Source organism: Geotrypetes seraphini, chromosome 5, assembly GCF_902459505.1.
Source record: "Geotrypetes seraphini chromosome 5, aGeoSer1.1, whole genome shotgun sequence".
In the NCBI taxonomy this organism is placed as follows: domain Eukaryota; kingdom Metazoa; phylum Chordata; class Amphibia; order Gymnophiona; family Dermophiidae; genus Geotrypetes; species Geotrypetes seraphini.
Window position 1 is genome coordinate 221,839,053 of NC_047088.1, and position 26,207 is coordinate 221,865,259.

At 45.8% G+C, this 26,207-nt stretch overlaps 1 protein-coding gene across 23 annotated transcripts in view; it reads left to right on the forward strand.

Moving 5' to 3' along the window:
• Positions 1–26,207, forward strand: part of NEB (nebulin) — a 419,697-nt gene that overhangs the window by 245,841 nt on the left and 147,649 nt on the right. For 21 of the 23 annotated variants that reach the window (XM_033944892.1, XM_033944897.1, XM_033944903.1 and 18 more), the window contains 12 exons: positions 59–370; positions 1,767–1,970; positions 8,376–8,480; positions 8,848–8,952; positions 10,073–10,384; positions 12,961–13,065; positions 17,905–18,003; positions 18,280–18,381; positions 18,821–18,928; positions 20,380–20,691; positions 24,407–24,511; positions 24,599–24,703. In XM_033944892.1, the coding sequence (XP_033800783.1) occupies positions 59–370; positions 1,767–1,970; positions 8,376–8,480; positions 8,848–8,952; positions 10,073–10,384; positions 12,961–13,065; positions 17,905–18,003; positions 18,280–18,381; positions 18,821–18,928; positions 20,380–20,691; positions 24,407–24,511; positions 24,599–24,703 (1,974 nt within the window). The remainder of the gene's footprint in view (positions 1–58; positions 371–1,766; positions 1,971–8,375; positions 8,481–8,847; positions 8,953–10,072; positions 10,385–12,960; positions 13,066–17,904; positions 18,004–18,279; positions 18,382–18,820; positions 18,929–20,379; positions 20,692–24,406; positions 24,512–24,598; positions 24,704–26,207) is intronic. The other 2 variants (XM_033944917.1, XM_033944916.1) reach the window with 2 other exon arrangements.

Sequence of the window (26,207 nt, forward strand, 5' to 3'; positions counted from 1 at the left end):
CCATTTCTTATCCAAAATAAATATTTCATGGTTATGGTTCTTTTGTCTTTTCAAACAGTACAAATACAAATTAACTCATGAAAAACAGAAAGGACACTATATCGGATGCCCTACTGTAGAGGATGATACCAAGCTGTCATGGTTAACAAAGTCAGGCAAACTGCACAATAACTTGACCTACAAAGAAGATTATGAGAAGACAAAGGCTAAAATCCACTTACCGGTGGATATGGTGTCGGTGCTTTCGGCCAAGCAATGCCAGACTTTAGTGAGTGACATTGACTATCGCCAGTACCTGCACCAGTGGACCTGCCATCCAGATCAGAACGACTGCATCCAGGCTAGAAAAGCCTATGACCTCCAGAGTGATGTAAGTCTGCATATTCATATCTTATCAGCACATTGTATGTAAACAATGACATAGAAGGGGGCACAGTTAAAGGAGGGTTTCAGAAAAACTTCTCAAAAAACTATGGCCCTGATTCACTAAAGTCAGCGATCATCACTAAACCTGTTTTCACAGGTTTAGCGACGATCGCTGCTTCCCACCCGATTCACTAAACAGCCCACCGCGTGTTTTTCTCTGTTTTCCGATCCAACCCATGCAAATGAGTAAAAACCCCATGTAAATAACCAAGTGACTGATTCACTAACATTTGCTTGGCTATTTTGCATCAGCTTTTACGATCCTATAACCCGACTGCTGTAGACCTGTCTGTAACTGTTACTGAAAGGTCTGCCGGTTTTTTGACAGGTCCACCTGTGGGTTTTTTTTTTTTTTTTTTTTCCATATCTCTATTGTTTGGCCAATCAGGGACTTCCTTAGGCTCCTTCCTAAGGAAATCCCTGATTGGCTCAGGCGCCTCAGGCCCCCCCCCCAAGGGAGGAGCCCATGGCGCTTGAGCCAATCAGGGCCTTAGGCCCCTCCCTTTGCATCACATAATGCATTGCGCAGGAGGAGGCTGGAGGAGCAGGAGGGACTGAGCACCCCTCCTGCTCCCAACTTAAAGGTATGGTGGGAGGGGGACCCGACCCGATTGTGGGGGGCCCGATGGCAGGAGGGAGTGAGCATCCCTCCTGCCATATCTAAGTTCTCCGGGGCGGGGGGTGGGAGGTTTGTCAGGGTGGGGAGGAGTGGGCAAATAGCAGGAGGGAGTGAGCATCCCTCCTGCCTTAGGTGGGTGGTAGAAGTTTGGGAGGGGGAAGTTTGCAGGGGGGAATGGACTGATGGCAGGAGGGAGTGGGCATCTCTCCTGCCATTTTTTTGGGTTGGGGAGGCTTCTGTCAGGAGGCTTTCTTTTCATTTTTTTTATTGGTCAGATATTTTGTGTGTGTAATACATGCAAAATATCTATGCCATTAAAAAAAAATGAAAAGAAAAAAAAGTCTCCCAACAGAAGCCCTGGCAGCAGTGACAAGAGGCTGCTTCTCCTGTCACTACTGTCAGGGCTATCACTGAGCGATTGAGTCAGTGAGTTTTCATGCAAATCGTTTGCAGGCAAACTTGATAGTGAATCAATCGCTGTTTAAAAATCGTCCTACAGCGATTGAGTCACTATCTGTAGTGAATCTGGGCCTATATCTTAGTGATGCAGTGACTTTCTATAAATTTAATCAAAATGTTCTTCAATATTTAATGGCTGAATGAATTCTTTATTTTTTTGGCAATTGAACTTTGAAATTTGCATCTATCTCAATTAGGTTTGGAGGGTTGGCTGTAGTTAATTTATACAAAACTAATTTATCTCCCTTTCTGTTTGTCACAGGCCTTATACAAGTCTGACCTGGAATGGCTCCGTGGCATTGGGTGGATGCCCAATGACTCCATAGAAGTGAATAGAGTGAAGCATGCCCAAGATATCCTGAATGAGCGATTATATCGCCTGCCTCCACAGAAATTGAAATATACTAGCATTGTTGAGTTGCCATCCGTTATCCTGGCTAAAACTAATGCGGAACAAATCAGTGATGTAAGTACATTTATTTCAAATATTTATTTATTGGACCGATAATTCCTCCTATCTTCTGGTATTTCCAACTCACTCAGAGCCATGGCTGGAAACTGTCTTGGAATTTTCTTCTCTAGTTAATAGAATATCCCCTTTTTTGTCATCTATTAATTCTGGAAACATTCCTGAGGCTGAGGAATAACGCTCCTTCTGGAATCTTCTATTATAGACTCTAATGGCTCCTTTTACTAAGGTGCGCTAGGGCTTTAACGTGCGAAATAGCGCGCACTACATTGCCGCACATGCTAGACCTTAACACCAGCATTGAGCTGGTGTTAGTTCTAGAAGCATAGCGTGCGGTGTAGCAAGCGGTAATTTCCTGCGTGCGCCAAAAAACGCTAGCGCACCTTAGTAAAAGGAGCCCTAAATCAAGTCACTCAGTGTTGCCCATACTGATGACAATGATTCCGTCGTCCCGGGTCTTCCAGCTGACCTTGGTCCAGATATCCTGATCTGGAAATCAATTGCGGGACCTATTCTATTGCCGTGCACAACACAACACATCCCTCTGAGCTACTCTGCTGGCTCTTAAACCTTTTGGGATAATTTATTAAAGTTTAGCAAGCCCTTGTCTTCTCATTCCATAATAGGTCTTCTAAAGTTAGGTACCATTTGCGTGTGTAAGTTATAGAATGCTAGCAGTTATGTGCGAGACTATCACAGTTACATAAGTGCTAGTTGGGTGCTATGTGGCATTCGATAATGTTAGCATACAACTGACCTAGCGCATAAATTCAGGGGACATGCACAGGGGGATGTACATGGATGGATCCCACATTTGCTTAAGAACATAAGAACATAAGAAACGCCCTCACCGGATCAGACCGAGGTCCATCTAGTCCGGCGATCCGCACACGCGGCAGCCCATTTAGGTACTCCTTTTTGGAGACCCGGATTTACCATATCCCTCCATATGATATGCAAGAAGGTGTGCATCCAACTTGCGCTTGAATCCCAGTACAGTAGTCTCCTCCACAACCTCCTCCGGGAGTGCATTCCAAGCACCCACCACGCGCTGTGTGAAACAGAATTTCCTGACATTTGTCCTAAAACTGCTACCACTCAGTTTCAGTCTATGTCCTCTTGTCCTCGTCACATCAGAATATTTCAGTAATGCTTCTTTTTGGTCTCTTTTATCAAATCCTTTTAATATTTTTAAAGTCTCTATCAAATCTCCTCTTAGTCTTCTCTTCTCGAGGGTAAACAACCTCAGCTTCCTGAGTTGATCTTTGTAAGTCAAATTTTCCATTCTTTGATAAGTTTCGTGGCTCGCCTCTGCACTTTTTCCAGCAGAGTAATATCTTTTTTAAGGTATGGAGACCAGTGTTGGACACAGTATTCTAAATGCGGTCGGACCATTGTTCTATAAAATGGCATTATGACCTCTTCCGTTCTACTCGTAATCCCCCTCTTAATTATGCCCAACATCCTGTTCGCCTTCTTCGCCGCTGCCGCACATTGTGCCGATGGTTTTAGGGTACTGCCAATCAGTACCCCCAAATCCCTTTCTTGCTCGCTTTTTACTAATTTAACCCCCAACATCTTGTATAGAGGTCTGCACGGGAACGGGGATCGCGGGGATCCCGCGGGTCCCGCGGGGATCCCGCGGGTTCCCCCCCTGGCCCACGGGACTCCCACGGGGACGCCCCCTGGCCCACGGGACTCCCACGGGGATGCCCCCCTGACCCACGGGACTCCCACGGGGACGCCCCCTTGCCCACGGGACTCCCACGGGGATGAAAACAACCTACCTAAATTCTGGCGATGCAAGTCTGGCGTCGCGTCGGGAAATAGCCATGTTGAGCAGTGAGCTCAGCACGTACACAGATGAAAGCCTTGCTTGCTGATTGGTCCGGCGGCCCCGCCCCACCGTGCCGCCGGACCAATCAGCAAGCAAGGCTTTCCATCTGTGTACGTGCTGAGCTCACTGCTCAGCATGGCTATTTCCCGACGCGGGCATTAGGCTGTTTTTTGTCATTTCGGGTGGGGGATGGTAGCGGCAGCAGCAGCCTGAAAAAGAAATCATCCTGGCCGGGTTCGGTGTCATGCTCCGGAGCTTCTACAGCCTTCCTATCTCCCTCTCCCTTCTACCTGCGGCTCTCTTCGGCAACTTAGCAGCAACGATCGACACAAGCTTCTGGCGTCGGGGCCTACCCTCTGCGAGTCCCGCTTGTTTCAACTTCCTTTTTCCACAAAGGTGGGACTCGTAGAGGGAAGGCCTCGATGTCGGCAGCTTGTCTTGATCACCGCTGCTGACGAGTTGCTTAAGAGAGCCGCGGAGCAGGGGGGTGTTGCCAGGTGCAGGTAGAAGGGAGAGGGCCAGATGCAGGACTCGTGGGTGAGGGAGGAGAAGAGAGAGGGGAGAGAAACAAAAGGAAATATTTCATACTGGGCTGGGCCGGAGTGGAGAGAGGGTGGAAAGATTCTGGCTACAGGGTGCATTAACAAAGGAAAAAGGGGGAAAGCTGAAAATGGAGATAGTGACACAAAGAAGAGAAAGGGTAAGCAGGACCTTCTGAATAAGGATAGAGATACAGAGGGGACATGAAGAGGAGGTGAAATAGAGACATAGAAGTAATGCTGAAAAAGTGTGTGTGGGGGGGGGGAGATAAAGACATTGAAAGGGCAAATGGTGAATATGGGGTAAAGACAAGGACAGAGACAAATGAAGATTCTGAAAAAGTGGTGAGATAGGGATATAGGTGAGATGGACACAAAGAAGGGTGATGCTGGAAAATAGGTGGAATGGTAATTCTGACAGACACAGAAGGGAAATGCTGGATCAAGGAGAGATGGGGCTCAGGCTGGATGGAATGAGGAGAAATGCCTTGTTGGCCCGGAACTTCCTCTCCTACGTCAGAATTGACGTCAGGGAGCGGAATGCTGGTCAGCGCGACGCTTCTGCAGGGAAAGCTTGGGACAGCGGTGGCTTGGGGACTATTCCCCGATGGCGGTGGCAGCAAACCGAGTGGCTTGGGGGAGGGCACGGAGAAAGAAAGAAAGGGGGCAGACAGAGAGACAGAAAGAAGGGGGAACAGGGAGACAGAAAGAAAAAGTTGGGGGAGAGAATGAGGTCTGGAGGAGAGGAAACATACAGGAGGCTGAAAGAAAGGAAGAAAGATTGGATGCACAGTCAGAAGAAGAAAGTGCAACCAGAGACTCATGAAATCACCAAACAGCAAAGGTAGGAAAAATGATTTTATTTTCAATTTAGTGATCAAAATGTGTCTGTTTTGAGAATTTATATCTGCTATCTATATTTTGCACTATGGCTCCCTTTTACTAAACCGCAATATTGTTTTTTAGCGCAGGGAGCCTATGAGCATTGAGAGCAGCGCGAGGCATTCAGCGTAACTCCCTGTGCTAAAACCTACTATTGTGGTTTAGTAAAAAGGGAGGGGGTGTATTTGTCTATTTTTGTATTTTGTTACCGAGGTGACATTGCATAGAGTCATCTGCCTTGGGAAATGTATATGGCAGATATCTTTGTTTTGTGTTCAAAAGAAAAGGAAATGCATTTCTGGTTTTATTTCTACAGTGTTGAAGTACTTGTTGGCCCTTGCTGTGACTGGTGGGGATCCCCAAGCACCGCCAGCAGAGGACCTCCTCTAGAGATGGTCAGAACTCCCCTCCACCAAGCGCAGCAGTCGCTGGCAGCATCCATGAGCCACTGAGGTGCCAGCATCTGTGACTCAGGGACGCTACTGCTGCCTGCCAAGCTTGGCAAAAGGGACCCCAGGCCAACTGCAAAGGAAGTCCTCAGCTGACAGTTTGTGGGTTCTCATCAGCTGAGTATTTATATTTTATATTTACATTAGAGGTTCTGGTAGAAACCCATTTACAAAGTATGTATTCTTCCCAATTAATATTTCCAAATTAATAGTCTCTTTGCTTATTTGTAAATGGGTCTCTACCAGAGCCTTTAATTCAGTAGCATAATTAAATAAAATAACTATTTCTGAAGTTTATAGGGAAGGATGGTGACGGAGGGGATTCCTCGCGGGGACGGGTGGGGACGGAGGGGATTCCTCGCGGGGACGGGTGGGGACGGAGGGGATTCCTCGCGGGGACGGGTGGGGACGGAGGGATTCCTCACGGGGACGGGTGGGGACGGAGGGATTCCTCACGGGGACGGGTGGGGATGGGTGGGATTTTGGCGGGGACGGGTGGGGACGGGTGGGATTTCTGTCCCCGCGCAACTCTCTAATCTTGTACTCATATTCCTTGTTTTTGCTTCCTAGATGCATCACCTTGCATTTGTTTACATTAAAATTCATCTGCCACTTTATCGCCCATGTTTCCAGCTTGTTCAGATCCTTCTGGAGGTCCTCGCAGTCCCTTAGAGAGCCAACCACCTGACATAGTTTTGTATCATCTGCAAACTTTATTATATTGCATGCTGTACCCTCTTCCAGGTCGTTTATAAAAATATTGAACAAGATAGGCCCAAGAACCGAGCCCTGGGGCACGCCGCTAGTCACTCTCCCCCAGTCCGAGAATTTCCCATTTATGCTAACCCGTTGCCTTCTGTTTTCAAGCCATTTGCCGATCCATCTGTGTACTTCTCCTCCAATTCCATGGCTTATTAGTTTCTTCATAAGCCTTGCATGAGGGACTTTATCAAACGCTTTCTGAAAGTCCAGGTAAATTATATCCACTGGTTCCCCAGTGTGACTTATGCGCTAAGGTGCCACATTTAGGCATGCATATTTACATCAGCTGTTGACATGGCATAAGTGGGCACACCTCCATAAATGCCAACTAACACCAGCATTCTATAATGGAATCTGGACAACCAGATGCCATTAGAGATTTACCACCCAATATTCAGTGCTATTTGGCTGGCCAGGAACGGCTCCTGGCCAAACATATAGCACATAGCCGGCCTGCCGATATTCAGCAGGAGATATCCGGCCATGTCCTACTGAATATTCTGGTCAGCAGCTGGTCCAGTGACCAGCTATGTCACGCGATATAGCCAGTCACCACCAATATTCATCAGCTCGCCAGGTAAAAAGTATGATTCTTGATATTACTGTTATGAATCCTAATTAATCTTATGTAAGCCACAATGATTCCTAGCAGACAGTTGCACGGTATAAGAAACAATATGGTATAGTATGGTATGAGGTAGTAGGCAGGCAGCCAGCCGATGAATATTGGCTTACCTGACCATATCTCAGCTGATCAAAATTAACTCAGAAATTCCAATGCCAGTCATCAGATATGACACCAGTATTGAATTTCTGGTTTCACTGCCGACCGCAGGAGATAGCTGGCTGTCTCCTGTGATCTGAATATTGGGCAGTTAGCATTTAGCATACTACATCTTAGCACAAAACCTTTGGCAAACTGTAGGAAATTTAGTAAATGGTGCTCATATTTGGGCATGGATCCCAAAGGCATGCCTAAATTAATTACCTAATTAGGCATTAACAATTGATGCTACTTGCCCTGCACTCTATTCTATGCATGCATGCCTAAATTTCTTAGTGCACAACTCCAAGGGGCCATGGCCATGGAAGAGGCATGGGCGGGAGAGGGGCATTCACAGAATTTAGGAGATTTGTTATAGAATGCTGTCAATTACATGCCTAACTGCCATTAGTTGGGTGCCAGCATTTACACCAGCTTTTGGCAGCCGTAAATTCTCCTGCCCAAAGTTAGGCATGAAAATGAACATTAAGCTTGTTTTCTGTAAAGGTCGTTCTGCATATATAGCCCTATACAGAATACTATAGGCAATCCTCGAGTTAAGAACAAGTTACATTTTAAAAGCTGATCTCAAGTCAGATTTGTATGTAACTCAGAACCTGTAGATTTTAAGATTATTGCTGCTTACCCTCTGCTCCCAGCTGACAAAAGGGCCAACTGTTCTTATCAGTGTTCCCTCTAAGGTACAGCATGCCCAACCACACACTGTTCTTAATGTGGCCCTGCATCATTCCTGAATCTGCTGCAAGAGAAATGTAGGAATCTATGCCACTGGAAATACTGCTCAGTGAAATCAAATGAAGCTGCGATCGCATTCTTAAGTATGAGTCAATCTTAAGTCGGGCATTTTTAACTCAGGGACTACCTGTAGCTTAGCACCGATCATGTTGGCACCTAAATTTGGGCGCCATTTACTGACTTCCTCCCTTATTTGGTGCTGCGCCAGTTGCATAAAATGGACACAGTGGCAGATCATGAAAAGAGTATTAGCGTGTGTAACCTCTAGAAATGATCTCCTCATTGAGAATTGCATAATAGCACGTTAAAGTCATTATTCCATTCTAAACTTTTCTTCCTTAAACTTTATTTTCACGGTGTTCTGAAATAATTCAAAATATAGCCTAAGCTGTATCACTTTTTTTTTCCAAACAGTGGAAGTACAGAGAAATGTGGGACCATGAGAAAACAAACATACATGTGAAGCCAGATACTCCTGAGATTATGCTGTCAAAAGCTAATACAATTAATACTAGCTATGTAAGTATTGTTTTTTTTTTACATAATATTAAAAGTTACCTTGTATTACCTTATTTTCAATGAAGGAAAGCTCTGGAAGGAGAGAGCATAGGATGACACTAAGAGGTGATGGTCTCAGGAGTAATCTAAGGAAATACTTTACAGAAGGGGTGGTGGATGTGTGGAATAGTCTCCTGGTAGAAGTGGTGGAGATAAAGACTGGCTGAATTCAAGAAAGTGTGGGACAGGCACGTGGATTCTCTTAAGAGAGAGGAGGAGCTAGTAGATGATACAGATGTACACATTGGATGGGCTGTTGACCTTTATCTGCCATTATGTTTCCATTTTTCTAATATTACTATATTGATTATTTTTTCCTTTTTTAAAGAAACTGTATAGGAAAGGTTGGGATGAAGTGAAGATGATCTGCGACTTCAGAGCTGATGCCATCCCAATTACATCTGCCAAAGCCTCAAGAGAAATTGCCAGTGATGTAAGTTTAGGACTTTGAAAAACCAATATGGCTGGACCAAGGCTCTGAAGGTTTAAGAAAAATACTCAAAAATAACCAATAAACCAATATATAAAGGGGTTGATATGTAAAGTAAGTTGTTAGAGTAACAGCAAGTCCTACCTGGTTAAATAGTGCTTGCTAAGCCCAGGCAAAGATATTCAATAGCAGACCCAGTAGCCCTTACTCATGGTAGCCAATCCAGATCACTAGTACCCGGCAAAAACCCAAATAGTAGCAACATTCTATGCTACCGATCCAGGGCAAGAAGTGGCTTCCCCCATGTCTGTCTCAATAACAGACTATGGACTTTTCCTTCAGGAAATTGCCCAAACCTCAGATTCTATATATGGCAGACAAAATTGTGTGTGCAGACTTGGGTGCACAGCCATTTTGTCTGTAAAATTTAATTGAATAATGAACTAATTAGTGCCGATAATTGGATGCTAACAATCAATTATCATCATGAATCGGCAGTAAATCACAATTTACACAAGCCATGTTAGTACACAGATACGAAAAGGGGATGGGGATGGGCAGGGCATGGGCATTCCAAAAATTTACACACACTGTTACAGAATAAACATGATCGGCATGGGGATCTACACTGATTTTAGTTGGTGTAAACCTCACGCCTAAAAGGATACAGGCACTTAATGCAATTCTTTAAATGACGCCTAATTAAGAGCACCGTTTATAGGATAGCACTTAGCACACCTATTTTTAAGTACCATGTCTAGAATTTGGTCCATAATGTCACAGAAAATCATGCCTGGTTTCCTCGGTACCATCTGGGTAGAGGCAGGGCAGTCTGAGGCAGGAGTAAGGTGGGAAGCCTGTTATAGAATCCTGTTAATTCAGTGCCAGTACCTGCATAAACATCCAGGGCCATTAGAGGGGTAAAGAAAAATATTTTATTCCTTCCTTCTTAATTTGTATTATTCCTTAAAATGTGTGATGGACAGACATGGAGAGGGTCAGACTCAAGTATATGATTCATCCTGGAGTTTATTGGAGAACAGAAGAGGAGTCCCAGCTTCTAGGATTTCTTTAATGTCTATGGCTCTCTCTCTCTCTTTTTTTTTTTTTTTTTATTACCCAGTATAAATACAAATTAACTCATGAGAAACAGAAAGGACACTACGTTGGAAGCCGAACTGTGAAAGATGACAACAAGCTGTCATGGTTCACACATTCAACCAAACTGCACAATAACTTGACCTACAAAGAAGATTATGAGAAGACAAAGGCTAAAGTCCACTTACCGGTGGATATGGTGTCGGTGCTTTCAGCCAAGCAATGCCAGACATTAGTGAGTGAAATTGACTATCGCCAGCACCTGCACCAATGGACCTGTCATCCAGATCAGAACGACTGCATCCAGGCTAGAAAAGCCTACGACCTCCAGAGTGATGTAAGTTATCAAGTGTAGCTAGTCACTGTAAGAGTCAACATATTATATTGGATATCTTGTTTAACTTTATATTGCTGGCCATTAAATTCAGAGTTCATGACATGACATAAATCTAATCAGGATTATATACCATAGCTACCACCGCTACTGACCGAGTATCCTTGCTTCAAACCTAATGCCCCCAGCCAAGTGTGTGCTCATTCGAACCCTCCTCCCCCCTCAACATTTGATGTATACACCCCAATGCTTTATCCTTTTACTGTAAATGCCCTCTGTCCTCTCCCCTCCCAGCAGGATACACTATAAGCATGATTAACCATGTACCTCTAAAACGTTATGATTGTATTGTTTCTACCCTAAAATATACTCCTGTACCCCAAACAATGTGAATGTACTACTGTGACCCATTCTGAGCTCCTGGGTATGACAGGATATAACACTGAAATAAATACAAAATAAAAATATTGATAACAATCATGACATATAACAAACAAAAAAACTGTAGCTGTAGCATCTCTGAGCTGTACCAAATTATCTCGTCACCTGCATAATATGACAATCTCTACCTCATAGAATCTCGAAGGTTCCATAATGCATCTCTACTGCATTCTTGTACTGCACTAAACCGTATCTCCATAAATTGTACTGTAAGTCGCCTTGAACCTTTTCAGACATAGCACGACTCATAAATCCCAGATTAGATTAGCTGCAAACAACACAAAACAAAAAACTTCACCAAGTTTTGAACAAGTACAATGTTTAGGTACCCATTATCCAAGAGTATAACCAATGCCCTGGAATATACTCTTCAAATATCAAAACATTCATCTAAATCCTCCTCTCATTCCACTCCAATCCCTCTCCCTCCCCAAATACACCAATGACCTCCACCGCATGGTTATCATATTTGGTTACATATTCAATATTCTACTATATGCCGTACAATTCAGAGTAGTTCTCTCATAGTCTTTGAAAAAGTAATCCTGCATGCGAATACAAGGTGCTTTTTCACACATGCTGCTCTATTGCAATAATGAAGGAGCATCCATAGATAGCTAAGTTGTCATGATGCTTTTATGAGTCAACAAAGTGGCTGCTTCAAAAACCTCTTAATATTAACAATTTTTTTTATAGTTAATATGTGTAAGAAGCTAACATTGCCAGCACTAATAATGTCCTCTGCCTCCTTGTGACAAAAGAAGGAGAACAGCTATACATTGGGTTGTGGATGACTACTCTGCCACCTGGGCCTGCTGATTTGACCCATGAAGGGCACTGTACCTTCATGCTGTACAAATCAGCAGTTGGATGCTGATTAGTAGAGAATGAGGGTGTTATGATCAGTGTGGAACAGGAGGAGTAAGCTACAAAAAACTGGGATGGAGAATAGACCATATAGAGCACACATGTCAAACACAAGACCTGGGGGCAGAATCCGGCCCGCCTGGCCATTTTATGTGGCCCGCGATGACTGTGCCGCATCTAAGCGCCTGACTTTGCAGCCCCAGTGGTGCTCCAAGTGTCTGAAGGTGCTGTCCCAGCAGTGCTCCAAGCTTCTCACTACACTGCCTCAGTATCCATTTGCAGGCCCTAGTCCCAGCGTAACAGCTAGGTTGGAGCAGGGCGCTCCACACTAGTGCCTGACCGTGCCACAGGTGTCTGAGGGTGAGGAAGGATCTATACTTCTACTAATACTAAGTATCTTTTATTAATACTAAGTAATTTTTATTTAAAAATTCAGCCCATGACTTTTCCTGTGTTTTAGATATCGGCCCCTTATGTGATTGAGTTTGACACCCTGATATAGAGGAAGAGAGAGAGCAAGCTGGGAGTGGTATGGCTAGAGAAGGAAGAGAAAGGGAGTTGGATATGTGTGCTTGGTTGGGGGAGACAGAAGTCAGGAGGAAAGATAAGAAACAGGGAGGGAGATTTAGAGGTCTTGCTTGGGGTCGGGAAAGAAAGCTTAGGATCTTATTTGGGGGATACACAGAAAAAAATCAAATGGAGCAGAGAGAGCTGAGGATTTTGTTGATGGTTGGGAGAAAGGGTTTGGGTCTTGCTAGGAGTATGAATTTTATTTATTTAAAAAATTTCTTTCTTGCCTAACACCTAGGCGGATTACAATTGAACATATATAATTCATCAACAGACAGACATAAAATCAGCATCACACATCATCCCCCAATTCTAATCAATAACTCAACAGTAGAACTCATGCACAAACAAATGGGTTTTAAGCAACCACTTGAATTGCCCAGTATTTCTACATAGTCATAATCTACCTGTCAGTGAGTTCCAAAGTCTTGAGTCTCCCACTGAAAGTGCAGCTTGGCTTGTTGACATGTGATGTTCTGGATCTACCAACAATCACATTGCTATTTCTGATCTTAATGATCTAATATGTATATATATATATATATATATATATATATATATATATATATATATATATATATATATATATATATATATACACAGTATATATAGACAGTGCCTGTTGCAAATAATATGGTACTCTAGTTCTTGGTTAAAAGAAAGGAAGTATTCATTTTTAATGTTCTGCCTTATCTCCCTAGGCAATTTATAAGTCTGATCTAGAATGGTTGCGCGGTATTGGCTGGATTCCAAGTGAGTCTCCCATCGTCAAGAGGGTTAAGCATGCCCAGGACCTTATAAGCGAGGTACAACAATATTTAACTTGTGTTTTTTAATCAAATAGAGAGTTGCATCATTATTGAATACATAAAATGCAGATCTATTAAATACTTGGAGAGGGCAATTTTCAAAACACATTTGTCTGGATAAAAGGACTGTTCAAAAATTGCTCACCCTCAACCTGCACATGTATTTTTAATTAAGAAGAGGCATTCCTGGAGACATGTTTGAGGTGGGATTAGAAAATAATATGCGTTTATAAATTTTCAAATGTATGATTTTTGTTATTTGTTTATTTAGTTCACATCTCTTTATTGGTAACTCATGGTGAGTTACACTCAGGTACAGAGAGCTTGCAATCTGATCAGGTACCTTTCACAATAGATTAATCCTCTCTTTTATTAAACTGTGTTAGCAATTTTTAGCGCAGAGAGCTGCGCTGAATGGCCCACGTTGCTCCCGACACTCATAGGAACTCTATGAGCGTCAGCAGCAGTGCGGGCCATTCAGCATGCCTTTCTGTGCTAGAAACTGCTAGCACAGTTTAATAGAAGAGGTCCTAAGTGACTGGTCCAGAGAGCATTGACAAAATCTGAATGCTAGCTTCTCTGATCTGTAGCTCATAGCGCTAACCACTAAGTTACTCCTCCACTCTCAAGGACCATTATACCTCTGCCCTTACTTGGATAATATGATCATAGACTATTTCTTGGCCAAATTTATCCCTCTGGAAAGCAGCTGCAGAGTCCGTGGACCAGATTACTTATGGATGATTTTCAAAGGAAAAGTTTGCTTGGAATTGCCCTATGAGGATTTGTACAAAGTTCATAGGATGAAAAGTACCAACAAAATTTACATCTGGATAGGTTCTTTTGGAAAAAAAAATAACAACCTGTCCCCTATATATTCTAGAATAAGAAACAAATATGTATACGCATTAGTACAAAATGCACAGGGCAATCAAATGTCTTTTTAAGTCCCCTTCCTACCCCTCTTCCCCCCAACTCAGATAAACCTGAATCAGAGCATAAACATCCTTTCTAAGTGGTTGTGCACTCATGCAGCACATATTAAACAACATCTCAATATGATAGGTATGTAGAGACAATGGCATACTCCTTGTCTACATAGAAACATTACGGTAGATAAAGGCCACATTGCCCATCTACCGTATTTTCACGCATATAACGCGCACACGGGTATAGCGCGCAGGAACAAGGAATTTATGTAAGAAAATTTTGGTATAGCGCGCCCACGCGTATACCGCGCATGCTACTTGCCGCCCCGACTCTCCTCTCGCCGCCCTGCCCTTGAAGTCCTGTCCCCCCCTTGAAGGCCCGCCCCACCCTGAAAGCCTGATGCCCCACCCCGAAGGACCACTGGCTCCCCCACCCTGAAGGACTGCTCGCACCCTCCCCGACGTCCGATTCATCCCCCAGCCCCCCTGCACCGTTTGCGGTGGAGAAGCAGCCTACCATGGGTTCGCGACGCCAGTGAGCCCTGCTGCTTCCTCTGCCAGTGGTCCCGCCCCTTCTCTGAGCCCTGCGCTGCTTCCTCTGCCGCGGTCCCGCCCTTTCTCTGAAGTCAAACCCCTACAGAATTCAGAAAGTTGCCCATCGTTGTCTTACAAAACAATCCCTTACTACCTAATTCTAATCTGGTGTTGGATGACCCCTCTCATCTTGTTTTATTAAAGAGGTAGGTGGCCTAACTAAACCTCAGTGGAGTAAAGTGGTGGTAGTACCGTATTTTCACGCATATAACGCGCGCGTTATACGCGTTTTTACCTACCGCGCATACCCCTCGCGCGTTATATGCGTGAGCGCGGTATACAAAAGTTTTAAAACATAGTTCCCACCCCGCCCGACGCCCGATTCACCCCCCCCAGCAGGACCGCTCGCACCCCCACCCCGAACGACCGCTCGCACGCGCTCCCACCCGCACCCACGATCGGAGCAAGAGGGAGCCCAAGCCCTCTTGCCCGGCTGACTCCCCGACGTCCGATACATCCCCCCCCCGGCAGGACCACTCGCACCCCCACCCCGAAGGACCGCCGACTTCCCGACAATATCGGGCCAGAAGGGAGCCCAAACCCTCCTGGCCACGGCGACCCCCTAACCCCACCCCGCACTACATTACGGGCAGGAGGGATCCCAGGCCCTCCTGCCCTCGACGCAAACCCCCCTCCCCCCCAACGACCGCCCCCCCCAAGAACCTCCGACCGCCCCCCAGCCGACCCGCGATCCCCCTGGCGACCCCCACGACCCCCCCACCCCCCCTTCCCCGTACCTTTGGTAGTTGGCCGGACAGACGGGAGCCAAACCCGCCTGTCCGGCAGGCAGCCAACGAAGGAATGAGGCCGGATTGGCCCATCCATCCTAAAGCTCCGCCTACTGGTGGGGCCTAAGGCGCGTGGGCCAATCAGAATAGGCCCTGGAGCCTTAGGTCCCACCTGGGGGCGCGGCCTGAGGCACATGGGCCCAACCCGACCATGTGCCTCAGGCCGCGCCCCCAGGTGGGACCTAAGGCTCCAGGGCCTATTCTGATTGGCCCACGCGCCTTAGGCCCCACCAGTAGGCGGAGCTTTAGGATGGATGGGCCAATCCGGCCTCATTCCTTCGTTGGCTGCCTGCCGGACAGGTGGGTTTGGCTCCCGTCTGTCCGGCCAACTACCAAAGGTACGGGGAAGGGGGGTGGGGGGGTCGTGGGGGTCGCCAGGGGGGTCGCGGGTCGGCTGGGGGAGCGGTCGGAGGTTCTTGGGGGGGGCGGTCGTTGGGGGGGAGGGGGGTTTGCGTCGAGGGCAGGAGGGCCTGGGATCCCTCCTGCCCGTAATGTAGTGCGGGGGGGGGTTAGGGGGTCGCCGTGGCCAGGAGGGTTTGGGCTCCCTTCTGGCCCAACTACCAAAGGTACGGGGAAGGGGGGTGGGGGGTCGTGGGGGTCGCCAGGGGGGGTCGCGGGTCGGCTGGGGGGGGCGGTCGGAGGTTCTTGGGGGGGGGCAGTCGTTGGAGGGAGGGGGGTTTGCGTCGAGGGCAGGAGGGCCTGGGATCCCTCCTGCCCGTAATGTAGTGCGGGGTGGGGTTAGGGGGTCGCCGTGGCCAGGAGGATTTGGGCTCCCTCCTGGCCCGATATTGTTGGGGAGTCGGCGGTCCTTCGGGGGGAGGGATGTATCGGACGTCGGGGGGGGGGCATCAGGCTTTCAGGATGGGGACAGACCTTCAAGGGGGGACAGTGCACGGAAGTCAGGGGGGGTGAACGGAGAGTCGGAAAGTCAGGGCGGGCGAAAGGAGCGTCGGGCAGCATGCGCGGTATACCCGTGAGCGCGGTATACCAAAGTTTTTGTACATATCATCGTGATTTCTGCGCGCTATACCCGTGTGCGCGTTTTATACGGGTGCGCGTTATTTGCGTGAAAATACGGTAGTCACATCCTGGCTATTAGACGTAAAGAATGATCAGACCCTTCCCACAGTTCTCTTTCTAATTGCGGGTGACTCGCACATCATGGTTATGACTTCGCCCAAATCATTTCCACCTTCCTGGGAGCAGGGGCAAAGTATGCGTCACAAGCTTTGTAACTTGATTGAAAATGCAATCTCCAGGCATGCTTTCCTTTATCAGACCTAAAACCCAGCCCTTTTATTCCATCGACAAAAGTGCACACCAAAGCCCTCATTGTAGAAGCCCTACTTGTGTTCACAGAAGCAGGCATTTAGATGTATACATTGCATACATTTCTAAATCCTGATCTCAGAAAGCCAAGATATGCGATTTCAAAATGTGAATGCTTGCATATAGAAAAGGGGCGTAGTCTGGGCATGTTTTGGGTGAGACAAGAACAGGATAAAAAGATAATCATGAATTCCCCATTTCATATGAGTGATGCATATTTATATCCACTCATTTGAACATTAGGATTTACACCTGCTCCCTGGGATATCGAGGTTTTAGAAAGCTGCTCATTAGTGCTGCTTGCCACTGGAGGAATTAGGAATGATCTCCATCTTAATCCCCCAGTGTTTGTCTCCCTCCCCCCATGAAAGTAGTACTGGGAAAGAATATAGGGTGCAGTGACATCAGTGGCATAGTGAGGATGAGAGGCGCACAGGGCGGTGGCACTCCTCCCCTGCCCTTGTTTCCCCCCTCTGCTCCTTCCCCAATCCCGCCTGCCACGTGTTCCTCCCCCTTCCCTTCCCATCCCCCATCCCTCTAGTTGAAGCTGTTGTTCTTGGCGGTCAACAATGTGCTCCTCGCGACCCCGTTGGCTCTCCCTCTGATGTCACTTCCTATGCACGGCACCTAGAAGTGAGAGTGGGAGAGCCAATGGGGGTTGCGAAGAGCATGTTCTTGATTGCCGCAAACAACAACTTCCAATAGAAGTATGGGGGAAGGGAAGGGAGGCGTGCGCGTGGAGGGGTGGAATGAGAAGAAGTGAGGGAGGGGCAGAGAGGAGGAAAGGTGTCGGCACCCCACCAATATGGCACCTGGGCCGGACAGCCCACCTTACCCCCAGCCCACTGGGGAAGAAGGCGGAGTCAAAAGATGTAGATGACATCTTTCTGTAATCAGTTTGCAACCAGAAGTAAATAACCTATCGTCAGAACTCCTAGACACATCTACCGGAAAGATTATCGAGGTAAGAACCTAATCTTCCATTCCTGCTGTACACGTAAGCAGTGCATACTAGTCCATTTCTAGACTGGCAGATCTTGTGCTAAAATCTCAATTCCAATTTGTACATTCTTTCTAAAAATCCACCTCCATTGGAGGAGAACATTCAAACATTTGTCCAATAGTATAAAAGCTTTTGATTATTGCCATCTAGATCTCACAGGCTTCTCAGTCTGAATTCTGCCTTTTGCTTCCAGCAAAAATACCGCACTAAACCTGAAACCCTTGAGTTTACCCCGGTGACGGACCGAGTGGATTATGTTACTGCAAAACAAGTTGCTGAAATGCTGAGCAATGTAAGTGTGCAATTAATTTCCACCTTGTTCGTATTATCATGTGGCCAGTTTGGCAGTAAATTTTCAATAGGGCACCTATCTAAAAATGTAATGAGTAAAATGTAATTGGGGCATATCTATAAAATATGAATCATTTTCTCCAATTTATTCTTAAGAGATGAGGCTTTTCATATTTATCTTGAAATACTTACGCTCTCACATTTGCAGTTTTGATATGATACTTTGGGGAGGGGGGGCTGTACACTCAATTCATTGCGCTTACTTTTCTTTTCCTAGATTAAGTACCGTGAGGCCTGGAATACTCAGAAAATGAATTATACTCTCACCGAAACCCCCCTACTGATAACGGCACGGAACGCAGCCAAGCTCATCAATAATGTATGACATTCTTTCTCAGTCTAAACACAGTACAAATCAGACAGGAGAACCACTTTGTGAGATTAGCCTTTACTCGTGTTCGTGGCGTTGTCTGGCCACCAGGCAATGGCCATGACACTTTTCTGAGGCCTGCAGATCATCTCCAGCTGGCCTAGGGAGCAAACACTGGGCTTGGTTATCAAATAGATAGATACACTTTAGTGGCCTGAGTCCTAGCAAACCCATGTCACATGTTGGCTTTTAAACCAGATATCTTGAATACAACTGATATTTCTTCAGAGAATATTCTCACATGTGCTAGTGAGTTGGATGAGGAAGACCTCAGACAAAATGTGAGTTTGGGATTCCACTGCAGATAGCGCTATTTTCCATTCCTACTGTAAAAAGTATATTATTTCATATTCTAACTAAATTTTGAATCTGTTTTCGTTTTAAATAGAAATTATACAAAGAAGGCTGGGAGAAAACCAAAGCGATCAGTTATGAGCTGCCCGTTGATGCTATACCGATTACTCATGCCAAGCATGGAAATGAGATTCAGAGTGAGGTAATATCAGGGTTCTGGTTTCCATACTGATTTGATTCTGTGCATAGGGTTACCATATACTGGCAGCTGACATTAGGATGCTTATGTTGAGATAGGTGCCACTAGGCATGATTCTAGAAATGGTACCTAGCGTTTCACTGACAACCGCGATGAACGGCACCTAGGAATTAAGTGTCGCTAGGTGCTGTTTATAGAATCAGGGCCTTGCGGCCAAAACACAGCTCGTGTTGAGTCGCTTTATCGAAAAAGACTTTTACATTGAACATTTGGTTTCCTCAAATATCCTTTCTGCCATCAGTGGACAGTCACCTCTGCTGTTTGTTTTTGGGAGCATTTCACACCCATGATCCACCCAATATCTCCATCTAAGGGAGCTTTTACAGCAAAGGCAGGTTGATGTGTGCCTGTTTGAGCTGTTACAGCCCGCTAAACCTCAGGCTAGCCACAAGTGAAAAGGTTCCTTATCTTGTTAGTAGTTGTAACTGTTGTTTCTGGATTTGAGAAGCAATGCATTTGAAGGTAACATTTGGTTTAAAAAAAAAAGTTTGCCATTATTTCATGCTTTTTAAGTTTTGGCAATGATTATTGTACTAGGTTCGTATTGCTTATTTTTATGAGAGATCCACTTTTTTCTGTCTTTCATTGAATGTATTGTCTGGTTAGTGAATACAGTTCAAAGTGTGCATATTCTAGTAATGACCCTGTAGAGTATCAAGGATTTATAAACGTGGGAAAGTATTTTGCACCCTAAATGCCACAATGTTTGTTTAAACCTGCCACGGAGAATGTATTAGTGGCACTCTGGACTTAAAATAGACACGTGACAGACGAGGTTTTCTCAGCAGTAGAATCCTCTTACCTGAGAACGCCGTTATAAATGGCAAAAAGCAGTGAGGTTGAAGTGCCTACCGGCAGCTAAATAAAAGGCACCGGAATTGCACCTATGTAGGCTCTATAAGCTGCCAAATGCTAAAGTAGGCATGGCCAATGCCAGATTCACGCAAAGATAGGCCCTGGAAATGTAGGCCCAGAAAATTCTGGCCCTATATTTCTGGCGCCTATCTTTCCTATAGGTGTGATTTAGAAACCGGCACCCATGCATGATTGACACGCGATTGACAGCCGCCGATATTGGTGCCAGTTACAGAATCCATTGCTTTTGCACTTAAGTACTGAATATTGCAATTAACTTCAAAGAGATAGCTGGCCACATAAACTTGGATATTCAATGCTGATGCTCAGAAATGGATTGACATTGAATATTTGGGAATAATACTAGCGGCAGTTAAAAAAACATTCACCGCTACCAGTTGAATATCGACCCCAAAGTACACATTTGCATATGTGTAACTGATATATTTATATATTTCATATGTATGTGACAGATATGCTACATATGTTTCTGAGGCACTTTCCCTGTGGTCATCCAAATCTGTATTTTCCCCCCTCAGCTGAAATATAAGTCTGATTATGTAAAGCAGAAAGGTCATTATGTTGGACTCCCCACAATGAAGGATGACCCCAAGCTGATGTGGTTTAAGCATGTGGGCTTGATGCAGAATGAAAGAGAATACCAAAAGTTGTACCAGAAATATAAGGCCAAGATTACAATACCAGGGGACATGGTTGCAATTCATGCCGCGAAGGATGGTCAACTGTTGGCCAGTGATATTGATTACCGCCATTACCTGCACGAATGGACCTGCCATCCAGATCAGAACGACTGCATCCAGGCTAGGAAAGCTTACGACCTGCAGAGTGATGTAAGCATGTTCCATTTACTGAATTAGATTTTTTTTTAATGTTTAATTTTATATGAAGTGTACTATTCAGTAGAGGAGGTAATTCTGTAAATTGGTGCCAAGGCATACCTGCGTCAATAGCATAACAATTGCTTTATGTACCACTACAAACTTGCAGTTCTGAGCAGTTAACAAATTAAAGAGAACCAGAATATAATTTGAAAAATATACCACTACTTACTATTACTACCACTTATTTCTACAGCTCTACTAGAGGTACTCTTTCTGCCAAGTGGGTTCACAATCTAACCCCCTCTTTTTACTAAAGCTAGCAGCATGGGCCAGCGCAGTAAATTCTCCAGTGCCCATAGGAATTCAATGGACGTCGGAGCATTTGCCACATGGCTGCTTGGCTTTATAAAAGGGGGGAGGGGCAATACACCTGGGGCATTGAAGGGTTAAGTGACTTGCCCAGATACAATACTATCAATTAGGATCAGTGACATTAAGGGCTCCTTTTACTAAACGGCGGTAGAGGTTTCAAGCACAAGCCGATGAGGTAAATGCTCCGACGCTCATAGGAATTCTACGAGTGTCGGAGCGTTTACCTCGCCGGCCTGCGGTAGAAGCCTCTGCCACCATTTAGTAAAACCCAGTGTAAGTTAGGTAACAAATATTTCTGAAATGTCAAAGGTTTTAGCATTTTTCTAAAATCATTGTAATTAAGGAATTGCTACAAAAAATGGAATGTTTCCTTCTCAACTTTAGCTGCTTGAAAAGCCAATAACATCTTGCCTATTTGCCTTCTCTTGACACCCATCAAAGATGGAAGAGCAAAAGGATTATTTGTACACCTCCTCCTTGGCCTAGATGAATCAACACAAACCAAAATGTTCATTCATATACCTGTACAGTGATAGCTTACTATATAGAATTTTGTATAGAATATAAGAGCATTTAAATAAAACCCTTACTTCTATGGGGAAACAACGTAATTTCTTACAGATCCTATCAAATTTGCCTAATGAAAAGATCAGTCGAGCGGCTGTATTCTGTATTGTTTGCAACATCTTTAACAAAATGTTTTTACAACCGATATAACTAATATTACAGCAGTCCAAATGGGAAAGTAATAAAGCCTGTACTGCAAGTCAAAAATGTCCTACTGCAAACAATTTTTGAATCCTCCTAAGTTTTCATAAGGCATTAATTTGAGGCTCTAGAGATAAAGTAAAATCTGTCAAAACACCCAAAATTTTAGTGGTTGGTGAAAGGTTATATATTTGATTGATCCACATAGAATCCAGTGAGTCTAATTTGTTACCAGTGGCATAGCCAGACAGCCAATTATGGGCAGGCCTGAGCCCAAAGTTGGTGGGCCTCCACCCTCCCCAGTTTATGCAATAGCCTCTCTTTTTCTGTCCCTTCCCACCTCCTCAGCCTATGCCTTTCTCTTTCCCTACTTTCCCACCCTCCCAGCCTGTGCAGCAGCCTCTCTCTTTTCCTCCCTTCCCACCTCCCCAGCCTCTACAGCAGTCTCTTTCTTTTCCTCCCTTCCCACCTCCCCAACCTCTACAACAGTCTCTTTCTTTTCCTCCCTTCCCACCTCCCCAGCCTCTACAGCAGCCTCTCTCTTTCCCTCCCTTCCCAGCCCCCAGCCTGTGCAGCAGCCTCTCTCTTTTCTTCTCTTCCCAACCCCAGCCTGTGAAGCAGCCTCTCTCTTTCCCTCCCTTCCCACCTCCCCAGCCTGTACAGCAGCCACTCTCTTTCCCTCCCTTCCCAGCCCCCCACCCCGTGCAGCAGCCTCTCTCTTTTCTTCTCTTCCCAACCCCAGCCTGTGGAGCAGCCTCTCTCTTTCTCTCTCTTCTCACCTCCCCAGCCTGTACAGCAGCCTCTCTCTTTCCCTCCCTTCCCAGCCCCCCAGCCTGTGCAGCAGCCTCTCTCTTTTCCTGTCTTCCCAACCCCAGCCTGTGCAGCAGCCTCTCTCTTTCCCTCCCTTCCCAGCCCCCAGCCTGTGCAGCAGCCTCTCTCTTTTCTTCTCTTCCCAACCCCAGCCTGTGAAGCAGCCTCTCTCTTTCCCTCTCTTCTCACCTCCCCAGCCTGTACAGCAGCCACTCTCTTTCCCTCCCTTCCCAGCCCCCCAGCCTGTGCAGCAGCCTCTCTCTTTTCCTGTCTTCCCAACCCCAGCCTGTGCAGCAGCCTCTCTCTTTCCCTCCCTTCCCAGCCCCCAGCCTGTGCAGCAGCCTCTCTCTTTTCTTCTCTTCCCAACCCCAGCCTGTGAAGCAGCCTCTCTCTTTCAACCCCAGCCTGTGGAGCAGCCTCTCTCTTTCCCTCTCTTCTCACCTCCCCAGCCTGTACAGCAGCCTCTCTCTTTCCCTCCCTTCCCAGCCCCCCAGCCTGTGCAGCAGCCTCTCTCTTTTCCTGTCTTCCCAACCCCAGCCTGTGCAGCAGCCTCTCTCTTTCCCTCCCTTCCCACACCCCCCACCTGTGCAGAATTTCTGTCTAATCAGATTGCCAGCAGTGGTTCCTACACACTGCTGGCAGCTGACCTGGAAGCCTTCCCTCTGACGCAAAACACAAATACGTCAAAGTGAAGGCTTCCAGGTCAGCTGCCAGCAGCATGTAGGAACCAATGCCAGCAGCTTGCGGCTGCTGGTTAGACAGGTCTGAGTTCAAACTAAGCAGGAGAGGCCTGGCCCGTGTCTACGCCCCTATTTGTTACTAATCAATAAAAACAGTGAATGTGCAGCAGATGCTATTCTATAAGGTACTACCTAAATGCTATAGCATGAAACTGCAGGGGGTTGACACATGAAACTTAGGGCTGCTTTTACGAAGCTGTGCTAGCGGTTTTAGTGCACGCTTAGCGCGCGCTGCAATGCCAAGCGCTCGAGACGCTGACGCCTCCATTGAGCTGGCGTTAGTTTTTCCACGTAGTGCGGGGTTAGCATGTGCTAATCTGCAGCACGCGCTAAAAACGCTACCGCAGCTCAGCAAAAGGAGCCCTTAGAGTATACTATCAGTTAAGCATGCCGCTTGACACAAATACTATCAATCAGGCAACTGTCTTAAGAGCTCTTCAACATTATTAATAAATCATATATTTAAGAACTCATGCAAGAAAACTTCCCAGGACCTCACCGATACCACTCGGGGCTCGAGTACTCTCATGGCCCTAGAGCTTAACATATCTGATCGTCACTGGTCCAGTTTTATCTTATTTTTTGTACTTATTTTAGAGGTAACTTCTCCCCATAATAGTCTTAACTTTAATCATTTCACATGCGTTTTATTTAAAGAAATATAAAGCACTTAGCTTTATCATTTTAGAACGCTTGGTCAGGGGCAGTCATCCGACGTTTCACCATGTGCCCGTATCAAGGATACCCCAACTCCCCTAAGAGTTATCACCATTCACTCCAGCACTTTCCCGGACCAAGACACAAATAGGCATGCCCACTAACATCTGCCATTGACATAGCATAAATTGTTGTGCCCTAACCTACGAGTGCCCATGCCAATTGTGATAATATTTTGTAATGGTACCTTAGCGCACAGATGCTGCTATAGAAATCGCATCCAGCACGTAGCATCAGGACGCCTGGAGGCACCAATTTGTAGAACTGCCTCCACAGTATCCATAATGAACCGTAAAGGGTTTCAGTTTCTTGCAAGCTCGCTCTGCTATCCACTGCTTGTTTATATTTCCTTTCTATGGCTTGTTTGATTGCTTTAGAATCTCTACAAGTCCGATCTGGAATGGATTCGCGGCTGTGGATGGATTCCTCTGGATTCCGTGGAGCACAGGAAAGTTAAGAGAGCTCAGGAGCTAGTGAATGAGGTGAGTGAAGTTAGGGCAAGGGCGACAAGAAATGACAAGAAGGAAAAAAAATCTGAACACATTTTAATGTTGTCTCTTGTATTACAGAGAATCTATAAGCAAGATGCCAGAAGTAACTATGAGAACTACACACATGTGGTTGATCCTCCAGCAGTAGTGTTAGCTAAAATGAATGCCGTGAATCAGAGTGACGTAAGTATTTCATTCAATAACAGTTGGCATAGTGTACTAATACTATTATTATTAGTTACTTTCTTTTTACTAGTAATCATGATACACGGATTATAGAGCTTTCTTAGGACTGAAGCAGAATTTGAGAGAATCTGTAAAATACGTATTTTACCACTACTCTTTCTCACTGATCCAGTCACTTTATTCACAATCCATTTTTATGTTTAAAATCATGTTTATTGAGCAACAAAGAGCAAACACATCAACATGTGAACCAGCAATACAAAGAAAGTACAGCACAACCAGGGAAAAGCAAGCTCAAACATTTTGCAATATCAACTAGAGAATGATACGGGGAAAAATTCTGTCTCCGTCACCGCCCCGTCCCCGGACCACCATCCTCTGCACTGCCCCGTCCCCGCTGTCCCTTTCACCGCCCCGTCCCCGTCTCTGCTGTCCCCTTCATCGCCCCATCACCGCCCCGCTGTCTCTTTCACCGCCCCGTCCCCGTCCCCGTCTTCAGCGTCTTCTCCTCTCCATCCCCCTACCCCCAGCACCCTTCACACGGTCCAGCAGCTCCCTCCCTCTTCCAGCCGTGCATTTCCCTCCCTCCCTCCTTTTCGCTTACCTTTTCTTCTTAAAACTGGCGATTTCTATAAGGCTACGAGCTGTATTACAGCCGGAGCCTTGAAGTCGCGTCGGCTTGTCTGCTAGAAGTCTCCTCCGATGCATCCGGAAACAGGAAGTTGTGTCAGAGGAGACTTTTACTAGCAGGCAACGCGACGCGACTTCAAGGCTCCGGCTGTAATACAGCTCGTAGCCTTATAGAAATCGCCAGTTTTAAGAAGAAAAGGTAAGGGAAAAGGAGGGAGGGAGATGCATGGACAGCCGGCGGGAGAGAATGGACTGCCTGTTTGAATGCTCGTTCGCCACGCGTTCACTCCTTGTTCACCGCCCCATGCTACCATTCACCACTCCACGGGGCGGTGAATGGCCTCGTCCCCGAACTCATGGTGACCATTTTTTGGGGTCACCGTTTTGGCGGGTTACCCGCGGCTAAATGCGGTTAGCCACGGGTAACCACCACCGTGTCATTCTCTAATATCAACCTCCAACCCCAAACCCTCCTCTTGAGCAGGCGGTAGTTTTTCGTGCTAATCCGGTGCGAGCGCCAAAAACGCTAGCACACCTTTGTAAAAGGAGCCCTTAGCATATGAAATGCCAATCTAGTATTATTTGAAGAATGTCTTTGAGCAACGAAACCCGTTTGGTGCATACCAATCATATAAGGAAGAGCCTTGGCTAATCTTAGAGCCAATAGCTTAGCCAGGAGTTTTCCATCCACATTAATTAAAGAAATAAGCCTGTAATTTGAAACCAACATGGGATCTTTATTCGGCTTTGGCAAAACAATCGTTAAAGATTCTGCCATAGTACCTGAAATACAACCTTTAGTTAGTTGTGATTGATATAAATTAAGAAGATGAGGTAAAAGTATAATTTGAAATGATTTGAAAATCTCCAC